The sequence below is a fragment of the Macaca mulatta genome, chromosome 3 (assembly GCF_049350105.2).
Source record: "Macaca mulatta isolate MMU2019108-1 chromosome 3, T2T-MMU8v2.0, whole genome shotgun sequence".
Taxonomy (NCBI): domain Eukaryota; kingdom Metazoa; phylum Chordata; class Mammalia; order Primates; family Cercopithecidae; genus Macaca; species Macaca mulatta.
In genome coordinates, this window is record NC_133408.1 from 148111069 (window position 1) to 148136736 (window position 25668).

Here is a 25668-nt window from a genome sequence, read left to right on the forward strand (position 1 = left end):
CTGCCACCATCTGAGGTTAGCTTCCTTCTCTCATTATTTACTCCTTCCTTCATATTGATGTTAAAGTATAAAGGACTCGGGTGAATAGAGAACCAAGGAATTTAACAAAAAGATACAGGGTAGTACTTGAACATACAGAAGAGTGGTTGGCAAGTTGGGTATACCAAAAAGCAAAATCAGGGAGGTAAGTTAAAGCTAAGAACAATAGGCAGGGCATGTACTATGAATTATGAGGTAGCAGTAGGGATGGCAGGGAACTAGAGAATGAGCTAGAAGATTTTGGGGAAAAGGTTTGAAAAACCAAGCCAAAAAATCTAACCAACAAGTTGGAAGGAACTAGATAAACAAAGACTTGAGTAGGAAGCATGGATGGATTGCCAGTAGTAAAAATAGAGCTTAATAGTGAAATTACCTCCTTCTGAACAAAGAATGAATTTATTTCTTATATAGCACCAGAACTGCCATCTCCAGGTGAAGACATTAGAAGTCAGGAAGTTAATATAGCCTCATTTTGCAACCATCACTTTATCAAGTGACTAGTGGATATATATGGGTAAGATAAGTGTAATAAAAGAAAGCTGGCTGGGCGCGGTGGCTCACGCCTGTAATCCCAGCACTTTGGGGGGCTGAGGCAGGTGGTTTATCTGAGGTTAGGAGTTCAAGACCAGCCTAGACAACATGGTGAAACCACGTCTCTACTAACAATACAAAAAATTAGCCAGGCATGGTGGCGGACACCTATAATCCCAGCTACTTGGGAGGCTGAGACAGGAGAATTGCTTGAACTTGGGAGGCAGCGTTGGCAGTGATATGAGATTGCGCCACTGCACTCCAGCCTGGGCAACAGAGCAAGACTCTATCTCCAAAAAAATAAAATAAAATAATAAAAGAAAGCTAAAATTATAAAAGACCATCAAGATTTTATGAGAATAATGGTTGATAAGCTTCTAAACTACCAAAAAGGTCTAAAAAGGCCAAATATAAAAATAGAAATACTAAAATAAAATAAAATAAAATATGAAAATATAAATACTAAATCAAACCAAAGTAAGAATTGAAGTATATGTCAGAGTAGCACTTAGATTAATTAAAACAATTTCATGTTTTATTAAAAAAATTTGATTTTATAATGATATATCAAATCATTTTTTTTAATTCCTAAAGCTGAATTCAATCTGTAGTTTTCAAGAACCATGTTCCAGCTGTGTGTGGTGGCTCGTGCCTATAATCCTAGCACTTTGGGAGGCCAAGGCAGGCAGATCACCTGACGTCAGGAGTTCGAGACCAGCCTGGCCAACATGGGGAAACCCCATCTCTACTAAAACTACAAAAATTAGCTGGGTGTGGTGGCGGGAGCCTGTAATCACAGCTAATTGAGAGGGTGAGGCAGGAGAATCACTTGAACCTGGGAGGCGGAGGTTGCAATGAGCTGAGATTGTGCCACTGCACTCCAGCCTGGTCAACAGAGGGAAACTCCATCTCAAAAAAAAAAGAAAAAAGAATCATGTTCCTAGCCTTACCTTGTTCCTCCACCATCAATTGAGAGAATTCGGATTCCTCTCCCTTTCACTGGATCCACGTAGCCAATTAGGGCCAAAATTTCTCTAACTGCAGCCTGAAGAGTTTCATCCTTAGTTTGTCTCAGTCGTAATAAATATGGAATAATTCTTTCCTATATTGAGAGAAAATATACTTTATTGCTTTTGTCAAATCAAGACTGAAAATGTATGATTATTATTAACCAACACCTGCAGTTCATCACATGACAATCAAGGTGACAGTGTTCATTACTTTCTTAGTAATCTTATAAGACAGATTAGTTTTTGATATATTAATGTCAATTATCTAGATTATATTTGTTTTAATATTGGGACAAAAATTAACCTCTATTCAAATATTTTCATTAAAAGGTGTAATACTTAACTAAAGAAAATATAATTTACTTAATTATAGAAATTCACAAAGTATTACAACAAAAGGTTAACATTATAAATTTTGTATAATATTTTGTACAAATCCTGAGATTAAGAGTCTAAAACTGATTCATAGTAACTACTAGAAGTTAAACTGTTATTAAAAAGAAAAAATGAACCATCTTATATACATTGCATAGGGGATTCAAGGGTGCCTCATAAAGGAATAGGAACAAATGTTAACAAATAAAACGGAGGTAAGAAGGTAAAAACAGGCTACTACAATTAAATAATCAGTTTAAATAAACCTGAGACTTCAAGATTCTAAGCACTCAACATCATATTGCTGATCACAGACAAGAGCTTAAATCCTAGAGTTCTATGTTGCTTACCAAAGATTCTCTAGCTTCTGTACACAGAAGCATCTGACATAGTCAGCACCCCAGGTTTAATGGAATGGCTGAGTGGCAGCTATAATTCTGCTGTGTAACCTTCTGTAAATCAAATAACTTTCCTAGGTATCACTCATTTTGTTTCCTTTTTATGATCAATCAATCTGAAATACTCTAAATTCTTTCTCAATATTTTTCCCCCTAATGTTGAGCTGTGAGGCCCCACTAGAGGAACTTGAGCAATGGTGGAGAATAATGCAAATTTCCAGTTCCGGTTAAGATGAAACACTGTGTTAGAGATCAATGCTCACATTAAGAACAAGAAAATCTTGATGAAATACAAGAAAAGCACCATCTGTTTAAAGGCATCAGACAGAGAGCTGCTGAAGCAACAAGAACAGATGGAGCCAAGAATCTGGAGAAGGAGTAATTGCTAGGAAGTGAGCTGGTAAACTATAGCTTTTCTTCCCTTGAGGCATTTGCTGATTCCAGGAAAAAGTAAAGGATGAAAAAATTGAGTCTGAATCAGACAGAGGGCCCCAAATAAACGACAGAGAAACCAGCTGATCACTTAGCATCTAAGGGGTTTGGAGTGAAAAAAAAATAGAAGACCTGAAGGGCTTCAAACACATGGCTAGCTTTACCTCAAGACATCTGCTGAATTCTAAAATCAGGAGGTGTGAAAGGCGAAAGGTAAGCTGAAGACCTCTGAAAATCAGAGTGGAAGGCTTTGTATTCTTGAGATTTTAGGACCCAATGAGGTGGTGGTTAAGTGAACACACCAGGCTCTCAACTGAAAGCCCCGGAAGAATATGCCCTAAAATCAGGGCAAAAGAGAGGTCTTACCCAAACTGTAATACAGCCTTGATCCAGATTTGACCCTAACTCAATTAAGGCTATCTGTGCTCCACTCAAATGCTAAACAGAAGAACAAATAAACCCTGGAAAAATATATAATTTGATCTAATCTACAGCCTATGCAATTTTTCAAATTTACAATCTCCAGCGTCCAGAAAAACTATAAAGCATGTGAATCCAGTACTGAATGACAAAAACCAAGAATTGATGTTCATATTAGAATAACCACAAAAAGATGTCATGGCTTGGAAACTCAACAAAGACCCAATTCACCCTAAATTGTTCCATATATTCACTGCAATCCCACCATGTTTTTCTCTTTAAAAATTTTTTTTGTAGATAAGCTGATCCTAAAATTCATATAGAAATATAACATGTCAAGAATAGCCAAGCCAACAATATTAAGAAGAACAAGGTTGGAGGATTTATACTACCTAATATTAAGTTTATAAAGCTGCAAAAATTTAGCCAGTGTACTATTAGAGCAACAATAGACAAATATACCAGTGGAACAAAATACTGTATCTGGTCGGGCATGGTGACTCACACCTGTAATCCCAGCACTTTAGGAAGCCGAGGTGGGTGCATCACCTGAGGTCGGGAGTTCAAGACCAGCCTGACCAACATGGAGAAAGCCATCTCTACTAAAAATACAAAATTAACTGGGCATGGTGGCGCATGCCTGTAATCCCAGGTATTAGGGAGGCTGAGGCAACAGAATCGTTTGAACCTGGGAGGCGGAGATTGTGGTGAGCCAAGATCGTGCCACTGCACTCCAGCCTGGGCAACAAGAGCGAAACTCCATTTCAAAAAATAAATAAAAAATACTGTGTCTAGAAACAGATCCATATATACATCTCATTTATGATAAAGGTCTTTTCAATAAATGGTGCTGAGTCAACTGGATAAGTGTATTTTTTAAAAGTCAGGACTTCTGCCACACACCACACAACCAAATCTATTCTAGATGAATAGTAGATATAAGAGTAAAAGGCAAAACAAGGTTTCAGAAGAAAACACAGGAAAATTTATGTGTATATATATATATATATTTTTTTTTTTTTTTGAGACAGAATCTTACTCTGTCGCCCTGGCTGGAGTGCAGTGGTGCAATCTCGGCTCACTGCAACCTTCTCCTCCCGGGTTCAAGCCATTCTCCTGCCTCAGTCTCCCAAGCAGCTGGGACTACAGGTGCACACCACCAAGCCCAGCTAATTTTTGTATTTTTAGTAGAGATGAGGTTTCACCATGTTGGCCAGGATGGTCTTGATTTCTTGACCTCATGATCCACCCACCTCAGCCGCCTACCTCAGCCTCCCACAGTGCTGGGATTACAGGCCTGAGCCACGGCGCCTGGCCAAAAATACTTTTATGACTTTAGGATAGGCAAAGATTTCTTAAACAGGACACAAAATACTAACCATAAAGAAAAGTATTGACTGGGCACGGTGGCTCACGCCTCTAAACCCAGCACTTTGGGAGGCGGAGACAGGTGGATCACGAGGCCAGGAGATCAAGACCATCCTGGCTAACCTGGTGAAACCTGTCGCTACTAAAAAAATGCAAAAAAATTAGCCGGGCTTGGTGGTGGGCGCCTGTAGTCCCAGCTACTCGGGAGGCTGAGGCAAGAGAATGGCGTGAACCTGGGAGGCGGAGCTTGCAGTGAGCCCAGATTGCACCATTGCACTCTAGCTTGGGCGACAGGGCGAGATTCCGTCTCAAAAAAAAAAAAAAAATATATATATATAAATTAGAAAAAATTAAGAATATCTGTTTATCAAAAAACACAAGAGTGAAAAGGTCAGCCACAGAATAGGAGAACGTATTTGTAAGACATACATATACACACCACACATGACAAGTGAGTTACAACCATAATATACTTTTTAAATTCTACAAATAATGAAGAAAAAGTTGGTCAACCCAATGGAAGAACAGGCAAGATCTGGAATAGGTACTTCACAAGGAAGTATAAACACGGCCAATAAACCATGGAAAAGATGTTGAATGTCATAGCTATCAATGAAATAAAAAATTAAAACCACAATTTAATATCACTTAACACCCAAAAAACCTGCTCAAATTGAAAAGATTTAAAAAGGTTGGGTGCGGTGGCTCACGGCTATAATCCCAACACTTTGGGAGGCCAAAGTGGGCAGATTACTTGACGTCAGGTGTTCAAGACCTGCCTGACCAACATGTGAAACCCCGTCTCTACTAAAAAAACAAAAATTAGCCGGGTGTGCTGGTGGGTGCCTGTAATCCCAGCTACTAGGGAGGCTGAGGCAGGAGAATTGCTTGAACCCAGGAGGTGGAGGTTGCAGCAAGCCGAGAACGCACCACTGCACTCCAGCCTGGACGACAGAGCAACACTCAGTCTCGAAAAAAGATTACAAAATAAAAGTGTTGGAGAGAAAGTAGAACACAGAGGCCTCATATAATTCTGGTGAAAGAATAAATTGGCACCAGCACTATGCAAAACCATTTGGCAGTATCTACTAATGATACAAATATGCTCACTCTGTGAGCAGCAATAGTACTCTTAGGTATATACCCCAAAGAAACGAAGACCTGTGTTTTCCAAAACATATAACCCAGAGGTACTACTCCTAAATATTCCCAAACTGCAAACCATCCAAATGTCTAGCAGTAGAGGGAAAAATGAAAAGTATACCCAACAATATAGAAGGTTCTCACAAACATAATATGGAGTGAAAAAAAAACCAGACATGTAAGAACACATGCTTATCATTCATATAACATGCAAAAAGAGGCACAACTAAATTATGCTGCTAGAATTCTGAAAAACTGATCAATCTTTTTGGGGACAGTGTTTGGAGTGTTCATAAGATTGTTTCTCATTCAGGGTAGTGGTTATATAGATGTATTTCATGTGTGAAAAATCATGGAGCTGTAAACTTATGATTTGTGTTGTTTTCTATATATAAAATTTTTATAAAAAGCTTTTTAATAAACCCAAAGGATGTATGAATCCTTGTGACAAATTCAGCATTTTAAAACCGAGAGGGGGAGAAAATAGAACATAGAAACAGGGTGGGCGAGGCCGGGAGCGACGGCTCACACCTGTAAACCCAGCACTTTGGGACACCGAGGCAGGTGGATCATCTGAGGTCAGGAGATGGAGACCAGCCTGGCCAACATGGTGAAACCCCGTCTCTACTAAAAATACAAAAATTAGCTGAGCATGGTGGCGGGCACTTGTAGTCCCAGCTACTTGGGATGTTGAGGCAGGAGAATCCCTTGAACCCAGCAGGCTGAGGTTGCAGTGAGCCGAGATCGCACCGCTGCACTCCAACCTGGCGACAGAGGGAGACTCCATCTCAAAAAAAAAAAAGAAAGAAAGAAAGAAAGAAAGAAGCTGGGTGAGGTGGCTTACACCTATAATCTCCGTACCGCAGGCAAAGCAGGCAGATTGCCTGAGCCCAAGAATTCGAGGCCAACCTGGGCAACATGGTGAGACCCTCTGTCTACAAAAAATACAAAAATTAGTTGGGTGTGGTGGCACATGCCTGTGGTCCCAGCTACTCAGGAGGCTGAGCTGGGCTGAACCTGGGAGGCAGAAGTTGCAGTGAGTGAAGACTATGGCACTGCATTCCAGCCTGGGTGACATAGACTCGGTCTCCCAAAAAAAGAAAAAGAAACACATTTAACTTAGAAAAACAAGGAGTCCATAATATTATTTTAAAGGTGTAAAAAAAATCATTTAATCACTGAGGCAGCTATTAAAGCAACACCTTATTTTGAAAACTGGTAACTAAATACAAGGAAATTAAGCATTTCTCTTTCCTTTCCTGTAAAATTTGCCTTTGAGAATACCCAAATAGCTTCAGTTGATGAAGGAAGGCTGTACTTTACAGAAGAATGTCAATTATAATGTAGGAGTAACAGAATTAGACATTGGTCATTCTGCAACTCTAATGAAATTATTAGTTCTGGAAATGATTAGGTTAATGGTTGATGAGATACTACTACTAGCACAACTGTCCAATGAGAAGCAGATTGTCATCACCTTAACCCGGTGGTCATCCTTAGCATTACTAATGGTTGTTCAACTAATTGTCATGTGTGTCTTGATGTGATGCATTATGAGGCACATGACATTACCTACAATGTGCTCTAACAACAAAATGTTTAACTCAATCAAGCCATTATATTTAAATTCCAATGTTCAGGAAATGAAAAGGAAAGAGGAACACTTCAAGTAACATTGAGAAAGAAGGCAAGTACATCCAGAAAGTGAGTCATTCTGCCTGTTAACCAGCCTGATGTCTTGAATTAAGTCAGTTTTAAAGGTGCAGGTGAAGAAGGTGTGGCTGAAGGACTGCATTATACTTTAAGTGACTTGGAGAAATAGTCAGATGCAATGTGTGATCTAGACTGGGCCCTCATTTGGATCTAATCAGTTACGTAAAGAACATTTTCAAACTGGGTACAGGATAAAGGAACATTTACTGATATAGAAAGGTATACATTATATGCTAAAAAACCAGATTATAAACAACATATACAGAATGAGTTTATTTTGGTATATATGTGCATAGAATAATTTCTGAAGGAATACTGTGGCAGACATTACTAATGTTCACCAACACCCAGTTTGCTTCCCCTTCCAAGCATACAGAAGGTTGTACTTTTCAGGCCCATGCAATCAGAAAGGATAAACAGACTGCGAGTAGAAGAAACCTGTGCCAACTTCTGCTGAAATATTCTTTCCTTGCCATAGAAATCATAGAGGAAGACTTAATTAAAATACAGACAACAGGACAGGATCTTAGTAACCACCACACTGAGGTTCACTGTGCCAAAGAGTCACTCAAATTCACAGTTGACTTTGCATGAGCCAGAAATAAAACTGTTTTGTTAAGTCACTGAGATTTTGGTGTTGTTTGCTATTAGAGCTTAAGGCAGCTTAATCCAATGAACACAAATAAACTCTAATACATTACAGTGGCAATCTGAGGGTAGTAAAAATATATTATTTTTATTTTCTTATCTTTTCTTTCTTCTAATTCCCTACGATGCTTTGTGCTGCCTTCTTTCTAAATGGTCAAAGTTCTTCTTTTTAATTAAAAAACATAATGAAAGGAGACCACCTTCATCACAAACAGTGAAAAAAATTATCACAGACAATTCCCTAAATGTGACTGCCATAAATGTAGCATACAAAATAAGTAACTCATTTTTTTTTTAGGGCATCACATATCAGACATAATTCAGTGTATTTAGCTACCATAAGTATGGCAGACACATAAAAAAGTAAAATTCATACAGATGTTTTATAAAAATTCTATCATTTTTAAAAAGCTCAACTCTTGATAATAACAAAAAGTTTAGCTGGAAAAGTTCACACTAGAGCGTACATGCTGACATGTTTTACGCAACTTGTCCAGTTCACTGTTTTTCAGATGATTATTTAAGGGAAGGGTGATGAGTTTTTTCAGACTATCTAGACTTTTATTCATAATTGATCTGGATATACATTCCCATCACATTTGTTCACAGTATTGAAAGGTCCTTAGATTTGGGATTAGTTATGCAAGATAAAAGAGTGCTCAGAGTTTCAATTAGCAAGACCATTTAATAATAAACTACAACTGAAAACTACTCAGAAATCCATCAGTAGTACAACTGGCCTTGTAAAAGAGGTTGAAGTGAGCCCCCTTGCCCTTCTGCCATGTAAGTAGGCCATGAGAAGCTGCTGTCTAGGAGGAACGGGACTCTCATCAAATTGTTGGTGCCTTGATTTTGGACTGCCCAGTTCTCATTTTGAACTATGAGAAATAAATTTCTGTTTTTTATAAATTACCCAGGCTAAGGTATTTTATTATGACAGCCCAAATGGACTAAGCCAGTATGTAATTCTATTTAAAAACCTTTGCTTTCAGTATATCACTGAAATGTGAAATATACTTAAAAGCATATGTATATTTGAGAATCTTATCTTTTATGCAAGAGATTATATAAATATAAAATATAATCCTAAATTGTAGGACCATAAAATACTGAAGCTAACTATAATAATGTATGTGTTATACAATACACAATTAAGGATGGGTACATTATTCAAAGACAATTCTTCAGCAAGATAATTGTTAAAAAGTCAAATAAATATGATCTAAATTAAAACAATTTTCTGAATGGCAAGCTAAAAATAAGCACTAAGAGATTTCTAATGAAATTTAAGCAATATCTATCATTACATTTTCAAATTTTTCATGAAATATTACAAATAATCTCAATAATATAGATGTAAAGAGACTCAATCACATTGGTCATATTTTATAGTACTGCTTTGAAAACGGTCCATATAAATGGGTCTAAATTATCCTCATTATTTTATAATTGAAAAACTGAGGCAAAGAAAAGCTCATTGTTTTACTTAATATAATTACTAATTCAATTATGAGTAAGGTCATTAAAATTTTTAGACTTTCAAATATGAAAGGACCATGAAATAAAAACAGCCTTACATATGAATTATGTCTCCTAGCTTAAAAGAATAGTTACATAGTATAAATATTTACATTGCTCTGAAGAAAACTCTGGCAGCTGTTAGGCAATTCAACTAATACACTGATTATTTTCTATTTTATAAATGTTTAATTTCATGTATACATATTGGTGCTAACAAAATAAAATGATTAGCATAATGTATGTCACAAAATAAATAGGGTAATTACTGAATATACATCACATGTATAATAAAAACCACAAAATTCAAATAGAAAAATGAACGGCTTTGCCTTCTCCATTTTAGAAGATTTTTTAGTATTTTTATTCCAAGACAAAACCAGATTAAATAAATTAGAAATTACCTTGACAGCCACTCCTTTTCCTTCAGGAAATTCTAGAAGATGAAAAGTCAGTTCTTCAACCCTAGTAATGCAGAGTTTTGGGTCAGTTGTTCTTCTTAATGCCTGAACTAATGCCCGGGTCCTGTTATCAATACTCACCCTTGCGATAATCTACAAAGACATATTAAATATATATGATTAGAATACAAAACTGCTCTAAAGAACAATTCAAGTTTCCTAGTTCTCACTAGGAAATAAAACTTATAAATTTGACAAAAAGTAATAGAACCAAAAAGCACACTGAACAACTTGCCTTTTCTCGCTGAAGAGATAAACGCTTTTTCTCCTCTGCATTTCTGTCTCTGCTCACAGCCTGATCAGTTTTAGCAGGCTCTTCCTGTTCTTCTGACTGACTCTTAGAATCATACTTTAATTTGGGGACAAGTCCGCCAATATAACCACCTACTAAAGCTTGTACACCTTCAGTGGGACGAGAAAGTAAGTTAGCAATACTTTGTTTAGTTGAAATTGGAAGAACATCAGGTATTGCAGAAGGACTTGTAGGCTTGTCCACAGTATCTAAAGATTCTGAGCCTGGCTTGTAAGCCAGGATGCCAGGATCTGGAGAACTTAATTTCCCCTCTTCTACCTCTTTATCTTCAAGTTTTGATTTGTCCTGGAAACGTTCATTTTCCTTTTCTTGAGACATTTTTTCCTTACGTTTGAAGTATGAATTAATATGATTTGATAAAAAGTAGAATGACTCTCCAAATTTTGTGGTTATAATATTTGTGTAATGAAAAAGACTGCGTTTACCTCTATTTTCTTCTTTGTCTATAATGTGACTTTTCTCTTCTGGAAAAGGACTCTTTTCTGCTGATTTGTCACTATATTTTTTCAGAGATTTGATGGCTTGTTTAAAGTTTTTCTGTTTTAACCAGCCACTATCTGATACTTTTCTTAATATTTGGGAACTTGGCTTAAATTGAACTAAACGTGAAATCATTTCATTTCGATTGCCAAAAATAGCCTTTGAAACAGAGTTCAAAGTACTTTTAATACGGGACATACAAATGTTCACTTTTGTAAGTCCCTTGGGAGCAGAAGTGCTAAGTTTCAAAATTCCAATATGTAAACCATGGTTGCTTGGAGAGTAACAGTGCTTACTGCAAGAATGTGCTTCGCTTTTGGTCCATTTACATCTTATTATGTTTGTATGAAAACCTCTTTGTAGACTGATGTGGCTTATCCTCCAGCAATGCTTAGGTGAGAACAAGAAATGCAGTTGCTTGCTTCTCTGCTTCCCACAAACACTTCTTGCATTACTAAGGAGGTAAATATATATATCTACAGTCAGATTAATAGACATAACTTAAAAATCATTTATTTTCTATGACATTCTCTCACTTCTTGAGTGCTTCATTTAAGAAATGCCATAATTCATGGTCTTACCTGAAATGGCAAGAAAAAAAAATTAGAATTCACGTTCACGTTAAAAATTGAAGTTGGGTATAATAGAAAATACAAGACTATTTGGACTAAATTCAGCAAGCTATATCAAAAAAAGCAGATAAAATATTGCCATTATAGCTGATAGAAAATTCATTTTTAAGCTAATATAAAATAATTCACTTTCAGTATAGAGGTAAATAAAAAAAGAAAATGAGGAATAGAATGTTTAGGGAAAAGAACTAATTTAGAGAAGTTTCCCAATAGGTAAGTTTTCCTACAACACATAATTTAATATGCAATTCAGATACTCCGCTTTTTTTTTTTTTTCCCCTTCCTCACTGTTAAATTCTGGACTACTTTATGTGACACTAGACTTGAAGACACTATTCCTCGAAGAAAAAGGTCAGGTCTTATACATCATTCATTGCAAACGATTTATAGAATACTTAATCTATACCAGACATGGTGCTAGATGCTGAAGTCACACAGTTACAGGATATGAAACAAAACTTCCAGTCTAGAGCTGCTAACAGCCATGTGAAAAAGATTTCACTACCTAAGTAATAAGTGCTCATTAAATCAAATAAGTCAGGCTGGAAGAAACTATAGCATCTAACATAGAAGGGGTTCTTAACCACTATATAAAAAGAATACATACAAATAAGAAAAGAATAATCCAATTTAAAAATGTAGTATTGGTAAAAGAAAAGACTAATAGATCAATGGAACAGAATAAAGAATCCAGAAACAGACCCAATTAAATACAGTTGATTGATCTTTCACAAAAAAGCAAAGGTAATACAATGGAGCAAAAATAGTCTTCTTAACAAAAGACAACTGGACATCCGTATGCAAATTAATCTAGACACAGACTTTATACCTATCAAAAAAATTAACTCAAAACAGATCACAGATCTAAATGTAAAATGCAAATGTATAAAACTAGAATGTAACGTAGGAGAAAACTTAGATGACCTTAGGAATGGCAATGACTTTGAGATAATATCAAATGCATGATTCATGAAAGAAAAAATTGATAAGGTGGACTTCATTAATATTAAAAACTTCTGGCCAGGCATGGTGGCTCACACCTGTAATCCCAGCACTTTGGGAGGCTGAGGCAGGCAGATCACGAGGTCAGGAGTTCAAGACCAGCCTAGTCAGCATGGTGAAACCCCGTCTCTACTAAAAATACAAAAAATAAGCTGTGCATAGTGGTGCACGTCTGTAATCTCAGCTACTCGGGAGGCTGAGGCAGGAGAATCACGTGAATCCAGGAGGCAGAGGTTGCAGCGAGCCAAGATTGTGCCACTTGCACTCCAGCCTGGGCAATAAGAGCCAGGCTTTGTCTCAAAAAAAAACAAAAAAACCCAAAACCTTCTGCTCTGTGAAGGTCAATGTCAAGAGAATAAGACAACGAGGCAGAGACTGGGAAAAAATATTTTCAACAGACATATCTGATAAAGACCTGTCATCCATAATATTTAAAGAACTCTTAAAGCTCAACAATAAGAAAACAAACTCAATTACAAATGTGCCAAAAGCTGTAACAGACACCTCATCAAAGGAGATATATAGAAACAAATAAACATATGAGAAGTTGTACCACATCATATGTCATCAGGAAAATGCAAACTAAAATAACCATGATACTACAACATACCTATTAGACTGGCCAGAATACAGAACACTGAGAACACTAAATGCTGGTGAGGAGGTAAAGCAAAAGGAACTCTTACTCATTGCTGAAGAAACACAAAATGGTACAGTCACTCTGAAAGACAGTTCGGTAGTTTCTTGCAAAATTAAACATACTCTTAACATATGACCCAGAAATGGTACTCCTTGATATTTACCCAAAGGAGCTGAGACTATGTCCATAATAAAATCTGCACATGGATGTTTATAGAAGCCTTATTCATAATTGCCAAAATTTCAAAACAACAAGATGTATTTTAGTAAGTGAATGGATAACCTGTGGCATATCAATATATGGTATGTGTAGACAATGGAAAATTGTTCAGTACTACAAAGACATGAGCTATCAAGCCATAAAAAGACTGCGAGAAACCTGAAATGCATATTACTAAGTGAAAACTGCCAATCTGAAAAAGGCTACATACTGTGTCTTAGTCTGTTCAGGCTCCTGCAACGAAATCCCATAAACTGGGGAGCTTACATATGGGAGATACCCCATATATAAAATGGGGTATCTGTGCGTGTTTTATAGAGACAGGGTCTCACTCTGTCACCCAGGCTGCAGTGCAGTGGCATGCATGATCATAGCTCACTACCTCCTTGAATTCCTGGACTCATGCAATCCACCTGCCTTAGCCTCCCAAGTAGCGGGGACTATAGGTACACATGCCTGGCTTAGGTAGCTTATAAACAATAGAAATTTATTTCTCACAAAATTTTCCACAGTTCTGGAGACTGGGAAGTCCAAGATCAGTATTAGCAGATTTGGTATCTGCTGAAGGCCCACTGACTGGTTCACAGATGGCTGTCTTCTTACTGTGTCCTCACATGGTAGAAGGTACTAACTAGCTCTATGGGTTGTCTTTTAGAAGGGCACTAATCCCATTCCTAAAGACTACACTCTCCTGACCTAATCACCTCCCAAAGGCCTACCTCTTAATACCATCACCTTAGCGGTTATGATTTCCACATGAATTTTGAGAGGCACAAACATTCAGACCACAGAAGTATGATTCCAGCTATATAACACTCTAGAAAGGCAAAACTATGAAGACAGTAAAAAGATCAGTGGTTGCCAAAAGCAGAGTATAGAAGGAATAAATAGATAGGGGACAGAGGATAGTAATGCCCTAAAAATCCTCTGTATAGTATCATAATAATGGATAAATATAATTAAACATTTGTTTAAACCCACAGAATGTACACCACCACCAGGAATGAACCCAAATGTACCCTATGAACTTGGGGGACTGTGTGTGAATGCAGGCTCATCAATTATAATACCTGTACCACTCTGGTGAGTGATGCCAATAATGGAGGTGGCTATGCGTGTACTGGGGTAGGGGGTTTATGGAAATGTCTGTACCTTCCTCTCAATTTTCCTGTGAACCTAAAAACTGTTCTAAAAAAAGTCTTTTTTTAAAAAAGCAATCTGCAGTTCTATATATGCTATACACACATGAATATATATATACACACACACACATATATTAAAAAATGAAAATCTACATATGTAGTTGAAATCTTATGGGCACACATATACATACACAAATTGATTCTGAAAGGATAAGCATCTGTTTATTCTTATGACCTAAGGCATGGAGCCAAAAGGGAATGAGAACGGTTTTTACTTTTTACTTTTCTACTGTCTGAATTATTTATAATGAGGTTTTATTTTGTAATTAGAAAAAGTAAAATATTTAAAGCACTGTAACAGAAGGTACCATGTGAATGAAAGACAAATTGAGATAAAATCGAGGGAAGTTTAAGAAAAAAAGAGGTTAAAAACTGGCCAAAGTTAAAAAGGAATTCATCATGTGTAAAGATGAGAAGGAAAGGAGAGAATTCTAAATAACCGTAAACAAAACAAACACAGCCAGGAGTTTGAGACCAGCCCAGGTAAATGGTGAAACCTTGTCTCAAAAAAAAATAATAATAAAACAAATTAGCTGGGCATGGTGGCACACGCCTGTAGTCCTAGCTACTCAGGAGGCTGAGGTGGGAGGATTACTTGAGCCCAGGAGTCTGAGCCACAGAGTCCCCACCTCTAAAACAAACAAAACTACACACAGAAGCAAACAGAAGAAAGCATGGAAGAAAGCACATATAGTATGTGCAGAGATTGCATATAGTCTAGTTTTACTGCAGGACCTAGAGAGATTGAGAGAGAGGTAGATGACGCTGAGAAAGATGGAACTGAGAACCTATTCCAATTGTCCAGAAGATAACAGCCTGAAGTAAAATTATTCCTTCTAAATTGCATGTGCCATTTAGAATTTTATATGGAAGAGAGAGGAAAAAAAGCAAAGCCTGTCTTGTCTTCCAGGCTGAAGGAGCCCAGGGAATTCTACCACAAAATATGGCTGCCTGGTATAAGTATTTTGAATTAAAGCACCATCAGAGATCAACAGATGCTAGAAGAGACTTTTCCCCTATCTACAAAAAGACCAGACAGATTCCCCAAGGAGAATAATTGTTTTCCCGTCTCCTCCTCAGGGAGACGGGAAAACAATTTTATTATCTGCTGCAGAAAAGAAGACTGGAAGACTGAAGAATATAACCACACCCAAATGACACTTTAAAAAGATAAAGTCTGTCTCTTAGGCTCATTCAGTTTTCAAAGAGAATACAAGTTCATCTCTGTCCTTCCAACCCCCCATCCATTCCTTCGCCCTAGTGATCAGTTATTGCCGCTCAACAGAATTACCTCTATTCCCCATCTTTCCTTCCCCTCTGAAAACAGCTATGTAAGTATGTGGGCCCCACTGGGATATTTAAGTAATCATTGCGATTCTCAGCTGTGCACATTAATAAATTTGTATGCCATTTCTCTTAGTAATCTGTTTCTGTCAGCTGATTTTCAGCAAACTGGCAGAGGTGGAAGGGGACATTTTCCCTTGATTCCCACAAGGCTCTTCCAAACTCCTTGGGACTTGCAACAATAAGATAAGTCAAATTAACATAAAAGCTCTGCAGCCCCAATGACACAAAAACACTTAAGGTAAAATACTAGCGGATAAAAAGCCATGCTCTGTTTTCACTTATATGTAGGAGCCAAAAAAATTGGATCTCGTGGAGATAGAGAGTAGAATGATAGTTACCAGAGGCTAGGAACAGTGTGTGTGAGGGAGAGTTGGGGGCTGGAAAGGAGGGGATAAGAGAGGATGGTTAATAGGTACAAACATACACTTAGAAGTAATGAATTATAGGCCGCGCACGGTGGCTCACGCCTGTAATCCCAGTACTTTGGGAGGCCGAGGCGGGCAGATCATGACGTCAGGAGATCGAGACCATCCGGGCTAACATGGTCATACCCCGTCTCTACTAAATATACAAAAAATTAGCCCGGCGAGGTGGCGGACGCTCGTAGTCCCAGCTACTTGGGAGACTGAGGCAGGAGAATGGCGTCAACCTGGGAGGTGGAGCTTGCAGTGAGCCGAGATCACAGTCACTGCACTCCAGCTTGGGTGACAGAGCGAGACTCCACCTCAAAAAAACAAAACAAAAAAAAGAAGTAATGAGTTATACTATTTGAATAGTAAAGTAGGGGGACTATAGTTAACAATAACATATTGTGTTATTTCAAAATAGCTACAAGATTTGAAATATTCCCAAGAAAAAATAAATGTTCCAGGTGATGCATATCCTAAATACCCTGATTTGATTATTTCACATTGTACGCATGTATCAAAATATCACATCTACCCTATAAATATATACAAACATTATACATCATTTTTTTAAAAAAATCCATGCTCAACTTGAAGAATACCAAGAAAATGTAAAATTAAACCAGAAAAATAACTGTGTGAGGTAATGCATATGTTAGATTTAGTTAGTCCACAATGAAAATAATACTTAAAAAATCATGTTGCATACCGTAAATACATACACCTTTATCTGGCAATTTAAAAAATAAAAAATAATTTTATAAAATAATAAAGCCATGCTCAAAGTCAATAGTAAAAAATCTCCAGGTTTAAGAGGACCCACGGGTCTGGAACTGCAGTCATACTATCCTCAAGGTGCAGATACCCTATGGGCAATAGGATCCCACTCCAAGCAACCACCACAGAAAATGAACTCACTGAAGTTACAAAACATGCAAAGAAATGCACCATCGCCTGCAGAGAGGATCAGCAAATATAGCCAGAAAACAAATGTGTAACTAAGATTCAGAAATATAAAACAATTAAGGTCTAAAATGTTCAAAGGCGAAACAGAAAGAACAAAAATAAGAGTCAAAAAGAGAACTGTACCCAGAATAAACAGGGAGAGCAAAATCTCAGAAATGAAAACTCCAGCTATGTGCTAGCTACAAACACACCTGTAACAGAAGGCTGAAAATACAGGACTGGGAAAAATGTTATACCAGACCGAAACTACCCATCAGAAAATGAAAAGCCTTTGAAGGTAAACATAAGGGAAAGGCATTAATTATGGATAAAAAGGAGACACTGCATAACAATAAAGGAATGATCCATTTACTTATTAAACCTCAGGTAATCATGTAGACCTTGGAGGAGAAGACAATCTACTGAGAAATAAAACAAATAAGGAACGGAATGGATAAAGTCAGGCTGAGAAGTGTCATGAATTAAAATAAAGCAGGGGGGAGGGGAAGAAGGGCACAGAGCGCTATTTTATGGTGTGATCAGAACTGAGTTGACATTTTAGTGGAAACCTGAAAGAAGCAAGAAAGAAAACTATTAAGAAAATCTGGGAAAACAGCATTCTAGTCAGAGAGAAAAAACCACCAACAATTTGGAGACAAATATGAGCCTTGGAACAGCAAGAACTACAAGATGATTAAAGGCAAGTAAGAGGAAAAAAAGAAGGATAAAGATGAACCAAACCAAAAATAAAATTCTACAGCTCTCCTCAACATCTGAGACCCCTCCTCTTGGCCAAGGGCATTCCAGAGTTAACCTGAAAATCTAGTTCAGCCATGATGGAAAGGGGGTTGGATGTGCCTCATTATACCCCTCCAGCATTCACATCAACACAGATCTTAAGTCTGGTAAGAAATATTTACAGGCCGGGTGTGGTGGCTCATGCATGTACTCTCAGCACTTTGGGAGGCTGAGGTGGGTGGATGACGAGGTCAGGAGTTCAAGACCAGCCTGGCCAATATGGTGAAACCCCGTCTCTACTAATAATACAAAAATTAACCAGGCGTAGTGGCACATGCCTGTAGTCCCAGCTACTAGGGAGGCTGAGGCAGAAGAATCACTTGAACCCAGGAGACGAAGATTGCAGTGAGTTGAGATAGTGCCACTGCACTCCAGCCTGGGCGACACAGCGAGACTCCCTCTCAAAAAAAAAAAAAAAAGAAAAGAAAAAAGAAAAAACATTCACAATCTATTCTCTCTGAAGCCTGCTACCTGGAGGCTTCATCCACATCATAAAACCTTGGTCTCCACACCTCCTTATGGTAACCCAGACATTCCTTTCCACTGATAGCAACTCATTCAACCAACTGCCAAACAGAAAATTTTTATATGACCTGGAAGCCCCGTCCCCTTCCAAATCAAACCAATGTGACTGATTGATGCATTATGTCTCACTAAAATGTACAGAAGCAAGTGGCATTTGACCACCTTAGGCACATGTCAGTGGGACCTCCTGAGGCTGTGTCACGGGTGCGTCCTTAAATTCGACAAAATTTTCTAGATTGATTGAGACCTGTCTCAGATATTTTGGGGTCACAGACCCCAAAATTCAGGCAGGAAATGGAGACTAGACTATGGCAGAATTTTGCATTGTTTTTTTCCAATATGATGAATTTATGAAACCACCTATCAACTTGGCATTAAAATATAGTACAAAAGGCCAAAATATGGGAACTATTACAAGATTAGACAACTTCATAATCATAATGAGAGATTTAATACACCTTTCTCAGAAACGACAACTACCAAGTAAAAATTACAAAACAAAGATGACCAACAAAATCAGTAAGTTTAATTGAATTGCCCCCAAATCACAACATTAGTAAATGCAAGATAAGTGTTTTGAGAGTACATTCAGCCAGAAGTTAGATCGCAAAAACATAGGAAGAAGAATGTAAAGTGAGACGCTACCAACAACTGAAAAAAGAGCAAGGAAGAATAGACGTAGTATAAATACAAGGGAGGTACGAATAAAACGGAGAGGCTTGGACCAACCACTAGAGAAGGGAATGGAGTTTTAACTAGAGGAATTAAGGGAATTATTAGGTGGAGGCCCAGCTAAGGATGGAAAGAATGAATTTACAGAGGATATCACTTAATTATTAATATAACACAGGCAAAAGGGTGACAACAGTCTGAAGGTAACAGTACTGAGGAGAGCAAAGATGCCCTGGTGGCCATTGAGCAGACCATCCAGAGGGACAACTCCTTATCTGAGGAATTTAGAAATAATTAGACTTCTCTGTTGGCTAAAGCCAGCATCTGGTACCAGGATTCTTTCCCAGAAACGTATAAGTAACTAGAATTTCTATACATGTCCAGAATGTATGCTTGTCAAAACTCATTGTGCAACCTTTGCTGATATCAAAGCACCAAAATGTCTACAAATGTAATCACTGATCATGACCTACGTGGCTAATATGGTCCAAGTTACCCTTCAGCTTCTGCTGTAAGGTCCATAAATACCCCTAAGAAGAAAATCCACTGCAGTGAGCTGTCCTCTCTTGCTGAGGCGCCTTACTGCACTCTTCTGCAGCACTCTTTCTATCTAATAACACTTTCCTTTTCAACCCTATACTGTTGTTGGTAAATTTTTCTTACTACCCTACTATCCCAAGCTGACCACTTTCTAATGCTGGGGCTCTGACACCTCACCCAGCAAGTACTAGTGTGGGGAAGAGAGCCACTCTGAACACTTTGAAAGCAAGGGAAAAAAGAGAAAACAACAAAACACAGGACTTGACAGCCAAGAATGGGGTAAAGAGAGGGAAGTGTTAAGAGAGCTCTAAGGTTTCAACTCTGAAAAATATGAAGAGTGCCATTTGCGAATATGCGAAAACTGTGAAGGGGCCAATTTAATACGAGAGAAAAACACATTTTCTTTTGGATTCACAGGATGAAGTAACAGTGGGACATTCAAATGGAAATGTACACAGACTGTGGATTTATGTGTGGAATTACCAGCACAGTGGCAGCAGAAACCACAACATTAAATGGATTTATCAGATGATAGTTTACAGTAATAATACATGACTATTTTGGGATTAGAGAACCTGAGAAAAGCTCTTTTTCCTTGAAAAATATGTATTTGCAACACAAACTATATTTTCCATAACATTTCAATATATTCACATGCCTATTTAAGTATACCTGGGTTTCAAATATGAAACTCTAGTTTAGAGAGAGCGACAGGGGTAGAGGCTTGAGTGCCACCCAGAGCTAAGAAGAGGAAGAAAGACTCTAAAGGAAACAAAACAGGAGAAAAGCCACCCTGAAAAAATCAGGACACTGGAAACCAAGACAGGACGAATTTTTTTTCAAGTAACGGATAAGGAACAGAATAAAATATGCGAGTACTGCAGAAAAAAATAAGAACTAAGAAATGATCGGCCAGGCGCGGTGGCTCACACCTGTAATCCCAGCACTTTGGGAGGCCGAGGTGGGTGATCACTTGAGGCCAGGAGTTTAAGACCAGCCTGGTCAACATGGCGAAACCCGTCTCTACTTAAAAAAATTAGCCGGGTGTGGTTGCGCACGCCTGTAAATCCCAGCTACTCGGGAGGCTGAAGCAAGAGAATCCTTTGAACCTTGCAGTGAGTCGAGATCGCGCCAGGACACTCCAGCCTGGGTGACAGAGAGAGACTCCCAACAACAACAACAACAAAAAATGGCAGGACAGGAAGGTGTCTATGGCCAAGCGTTCTAACTCTGACCTTTTTACAAATATATATTCCACGACTGAAGCAATATGCAGCTTCAGCACAACCCCTCTAACTGGGGTAAAAAAACAACTCAAAGTACAGGTTGTTCTTGTAACAACTTTGCATGTGAAACAAGTGAATATCTAAACTAGTGAAACTGACCCTTTCCTTCAACATCACTCATTGAAAGGGCGTTTACAAGATTTTAATTTAGGCCTGATACAGAAATAAAAAACGAGATTAACATTAAGAAAAAGTTGATTATAATTACGAAATAAAAACATGTTTTTATATTGAAAGTACAACTAATTTGCATAAGCAATTTAACAAAATAGCTACAATGGGCTTGATACAACTGCCTCACAAGCCTTAAGCTCTCAGTTCTTAATGTTTCACTGTTTAACAGCATTTTCTTAATACACTGAAACATTTGTCATTTTTGAACTCTCGGCAATTAGGACTGCAGAACCAGGATACAACTGTTACTGGAAATGCAAACAGTATTTTAAACAGGATTATATGACAGTCCCTTATGTCACAACTCTCTGAAGTTTTTCCTATGAATCACCATTTTAAAGTTATCATTGTATTAGGCGTGGAAAGCAGGTTCCTTCCAGCATAATGATAGAAATGACACAGGGATAGGAAGCACTGCAACAGTGATTCATACACCTTCACCTTTTAAAAAGTACACACCTGAATCTACTTAAGCAGCAGTGGTCAGGGATGGAATCAAATGCGGATGGGGTTAGAAAGAAATTGCTGACAAAAAATATCAGGCAGTAGAATCACCAGGTGCACAATGACAGTCGAGAATGATGTAGAGTAGGGAAACCCTCCTGAGAGTGACCAGCTAACTACTGGAGAACACTAAAGTCCAGGGGAAGGCAGACAGACTGGGAAATTGGGGAGGGAGTCCTGGGGATGGGACAGGAGGAGCAGGGCGGGACCGGCGAAACCAAAAACAGTTTGCGCTTCTGGGGCAGCAAGTCCACGGGGGCGGAGGGCGCCGAGCACCAATGAGCTCCAGGAGCCGCGGGCTCCTTCCAGCGCCAGGTCCTCCCCAAAGCCTGGCGTCTCCCCACCCTCTCGCTAGGGAAGTGCCCTTCAAAGAAAGAGAAAGGAAGACCCGGAGAAACGGACAAGGGTCCAGAACGATCACCCAGCCTCCTATCGTCCCGCCCCTTGTCCCCTCGCGGCCACTTACCGGGATGCAGGCCGCAGTCACAAGGCTGCAGCGGCGACTCGCTCGTTCCCGGCATTGACGTCCACTCCTACCGGCCTGCATCAGCTGAGCTTCCAACACAAACACTGGCGCAGCAGCTGGGTCACCACCCACTCAGCCCCGCCCCGCCCCCAGCGGAAGTGACGCACTAGCCGTTTGGGTCTACCCGCTAGCCCGGGTGAGGTTTTTCCGCCTCGCTCAGGCCTCTGCGTCCCTGTCAATCTCCGTTCTTCCCCCTCCCCGAGGTATGCGCAATAGAGCATGACGGAGCGCAAGGCGGGAAGCAGCGACAGACGTGTATGCGTGCGTGCGTGCGTGCGTGCGTGCGTGATGCGCGAGCCGTGGCTTGCCGGTGGGGCGTGCTGTGCTCCTGTTGTGTTTCCCGGGTGTGTGAGCGGTGGGACTTCGTTTTGCCTTCGTGGGCGGGACCTGGGAGCAGTATCCTGGCTTGCTTGTTTGGGGGCCGCTATCCTCTTTAGGCAGAGATAAGCCTCCCTCTCCGCGTCCCTGAAGCCCCTGCCCAAGCTGTCTCAGTTCCTAGGAGCTGCGGTCTGCGATACCAGTTTCCTAAGGGTGGTGCGCGGCACCGCCGCGCCCCTTTCTCTGTATCTATTCCTGGGCATGGCCACCCAGACTAAATGGCACTCAAAAGCGATTTGACATATATTACAGTATTGGAAGTTAGCATAAACCGCCCCATAAATGGTCCCACACTTAACACATCTTTTTAAAATTCTGGCATTTCATGCGTACCACAGGGGCAAACTACAACCCTCAGGGCAAATCCGGCCCATCGCAGGTTCTGCTGTATATAGCTGGGAGCTAAAAATGGGTTTCACATTTTTCAAAGGTTAAAAAAAAAAAATGTTGTGCGACACATGACAATTATATGACATTCATATTTGTGTCTGCTTTTTACAGTTTCATTAGAACACAGCCTTTCATTCCTATACGTGCTGTCAATTAAAGCTTTTATGCTACAATAGCGAATTTGGGTAGTTGCAATAGCCCCTTACCCTCTTGAAGTGCCCTTGCAATTACATTGAGGTCCGGAAAACAGATCAGTGTCTACTAGTTCTCTACCTCAAAATGTTATCAAGACTTACAGTGTGCTCTCAAGGCTTACCCACTACCCACGGATATGTATGCTTTAGCCTCCTGTAAGGTTATTGTAAAGTCCTTAAGGAAGGGAGTTCTTTGACCTGTCAAATGTAGTGGACGTTACACTGATAGTTTTGTTGTTATTTTTTTAAATCAAGGAGGGAAAGCCAGCTTGCTATGTTCTTGGGACACAGTGTCTGGATTATGTACATCATAATGCCTGGTAAACCATAGCGGTGGATAAGCCAGACATGTTATTTAGCTACAGGAGAGTTAAAAGATGTATGCACCAATTAAGCCTTACAGGCGTGTGTAAGGAGCTTTAGTGTTTGAAAGAGATTCCTCCTTGATGCTAAAGAAAAATTATTCTGACACTTGTTAAAATGGCAAGGAAGACATTTAGAACTATTGCAATAGGTGCCATGACTATCACCGTCGGGAGAGAGATCAGCCTCAAGTTTTAATACAACAAAAACAGCTAGGAATTATAGCCAGCAAGGAGACTGAGGGGTCAGTGCATGGAAAATTACTAAGAGGTGACATCAGGGGTAGGGGATATTCTTGCTAAACTGACTTTCAAGATTCTTGCTGAAGGCAGGTGGGGATGATCAATTATCAAGGCTAGGGGATACTCTCTAAACTGACTTAGCAAGATGCTTGCTAAAACTGGACTCAGCAGGCCTAAAATAGTGGTCCAAGGATGAGGCCTAGTTGGGAAGAGGGCTCAGAGGAGCGTAACTAAAGTATGGTCAAGGAGAGAGCATTGCCATTACCTCTCCGCTTATGCTCTTCCATCTCCTAATTTAGTCAGGTGTTATGAAATAGCCAGATTTTCCTCCCATGTCAGAAATTTCCAAATAACTCCCAATTCCTGCTTCTCCATTCTTACCCTACCTCTCCCTCCCTTGTCTACCACCATACCTTTAATCGATCATGAAGTCTGATGAGTTTTACCGCAGAATTTCTTGAATCATTCCTCTGCTCCACATTCGCATTTCCACTGCTTTAGTTTAGGCTTTCATCCTTGCTCTTCAGTATCATCTAAACTGGTTTTCCAGCCTGTAACTAACCTCTGCCCCAGTCAGTCTCTTCTGTGCAACCACAGTAATCTTTCGAAAGTGCAAGTCCTATCGTGTTTTCCCAAATTAAAAAGCTTTTGCTGGCACTACATTTTCACAGAATAAACCGAATGGAATGATAGGTTCTGACCCTGCTGACCTTCCAGCCTTTACTTTCACCACTTGCCTCTCACTCTCTGTCCTCCAGCCACACCTGTACTTCCCCAGATACTCTGTTTCTTTTCATACTTAGTGCCTTTGTCATGCTGTTGGCTTAGCTCCCCTTCCACCTTGACCTCCTAAAGATTTTTTTGTCCTTCAGCCAGGAAAATCTTACCTCACTACTCATAGAATAAAGCATTCCTTCCACCTGTGCTCACTTCTCTTATTGCCCTTGCTGCACAGTATTATAATTTATTTGTTTATATGCCTACCAGTTTCCTACAGTCAAGGAGTGTAAGGTAAACTGTATTGTCTGGATCTAGCATAACATCCAACAAATAGTAGACTTTCTATAAATTCTGTGTTATTGAATTGATTTTTAGTTTCATTTAGGTTACTAGTTTGATAAGTTAAAAATGGAAAATAAAACCCATTTATGATTATTTTGATGTTGGGCAGTTTTGAGAGAAAATAGAATTATATTTAATTTCAAACAAACTCAGTAGTATGCAAAATTGGAGATTATCTTGTGTATAATAGCAGACTAATGCATTCAGGAAATAATCTATACTTGAAATAATGCTAAATACAGTAATTGCTCAACCCTATATTCTTTGGAAGCTGGGTAAAAGAGACATCACATTGCCCCTGTATCAGTTACTTGCTATGCTCATTCTATTTATAAGGTTTATTATTGATTTCTTTATTTTAGCTCTTCTACATCCATAGTGACTCCTTTCTGGTCTGGTTCATAGCTTTTTAAAAGAACTGCCAATATCTTTATTGTTCAAATAAAACCTAATGTTATAACCAAAATAAATTAAGCCATATTGGTGCAAGATATTTCTCCAGATCACCTAAGGGAGGGACATGCCAGAAAATAATTCTGGAAGAATAATCTCCATAGTAGGCTGAAGAATGGCCTTCTACAAAATGCCCACGCCCAAATCATAGAAACTGTGAATATGCTACATTACATGGCAAAAGGGACTTTTTGCAGATGTAATTAAGGTTACAGATTTTAAGAAAGGAAAATAATCCTGGATTATCTCTGTGGGCCCAATCTAATCACATAAATCCTTAAAAGCAGTACAGATGTGGCAAAGCAAAAGTCAGAGAGA

At 39.0% G+C, this 25668-nt stretch overlaps 1 protein-coding gene across 5 annotated transcripts in view; it reads right to left on the reverse strand.

Moving 5' to 3' along the window:
- The window catches only part of PNPLA8 (patatin like phospholipase domain containing 8), a 50062-nt gene extending 27748 nt beyond the window's left edge, over positions 1 to 22314 (reverse strand). Inside the window, exons 1-5 of one of the 5 annotated variants that reach the window (XM_077994766.1) lie at positions 22209 to 22314; positions 16316 to 16615; positions 10292 to 11430; positions 10000 to 10149; positions 1521 to 1672 (exon numbers count right to left, since the gene is read on the reverse strand). In XM_077994766.1, coding sequence (XP_077850892.1) covers positions 1521 to 1672; positions 10000 to 10149; positions 10292 to 11347 — 1358 coding nt within the window. In that variant the 5' untranslated portion in view covers positions 11348 to 11430; positions 16316 to 16615; positions 22209 to 22314. 5 annotated transcript variants of the gene reach the window in all.
- Between the last annotated feature and the right edge of the window lie 3354 nt (positions 22315 to 25668).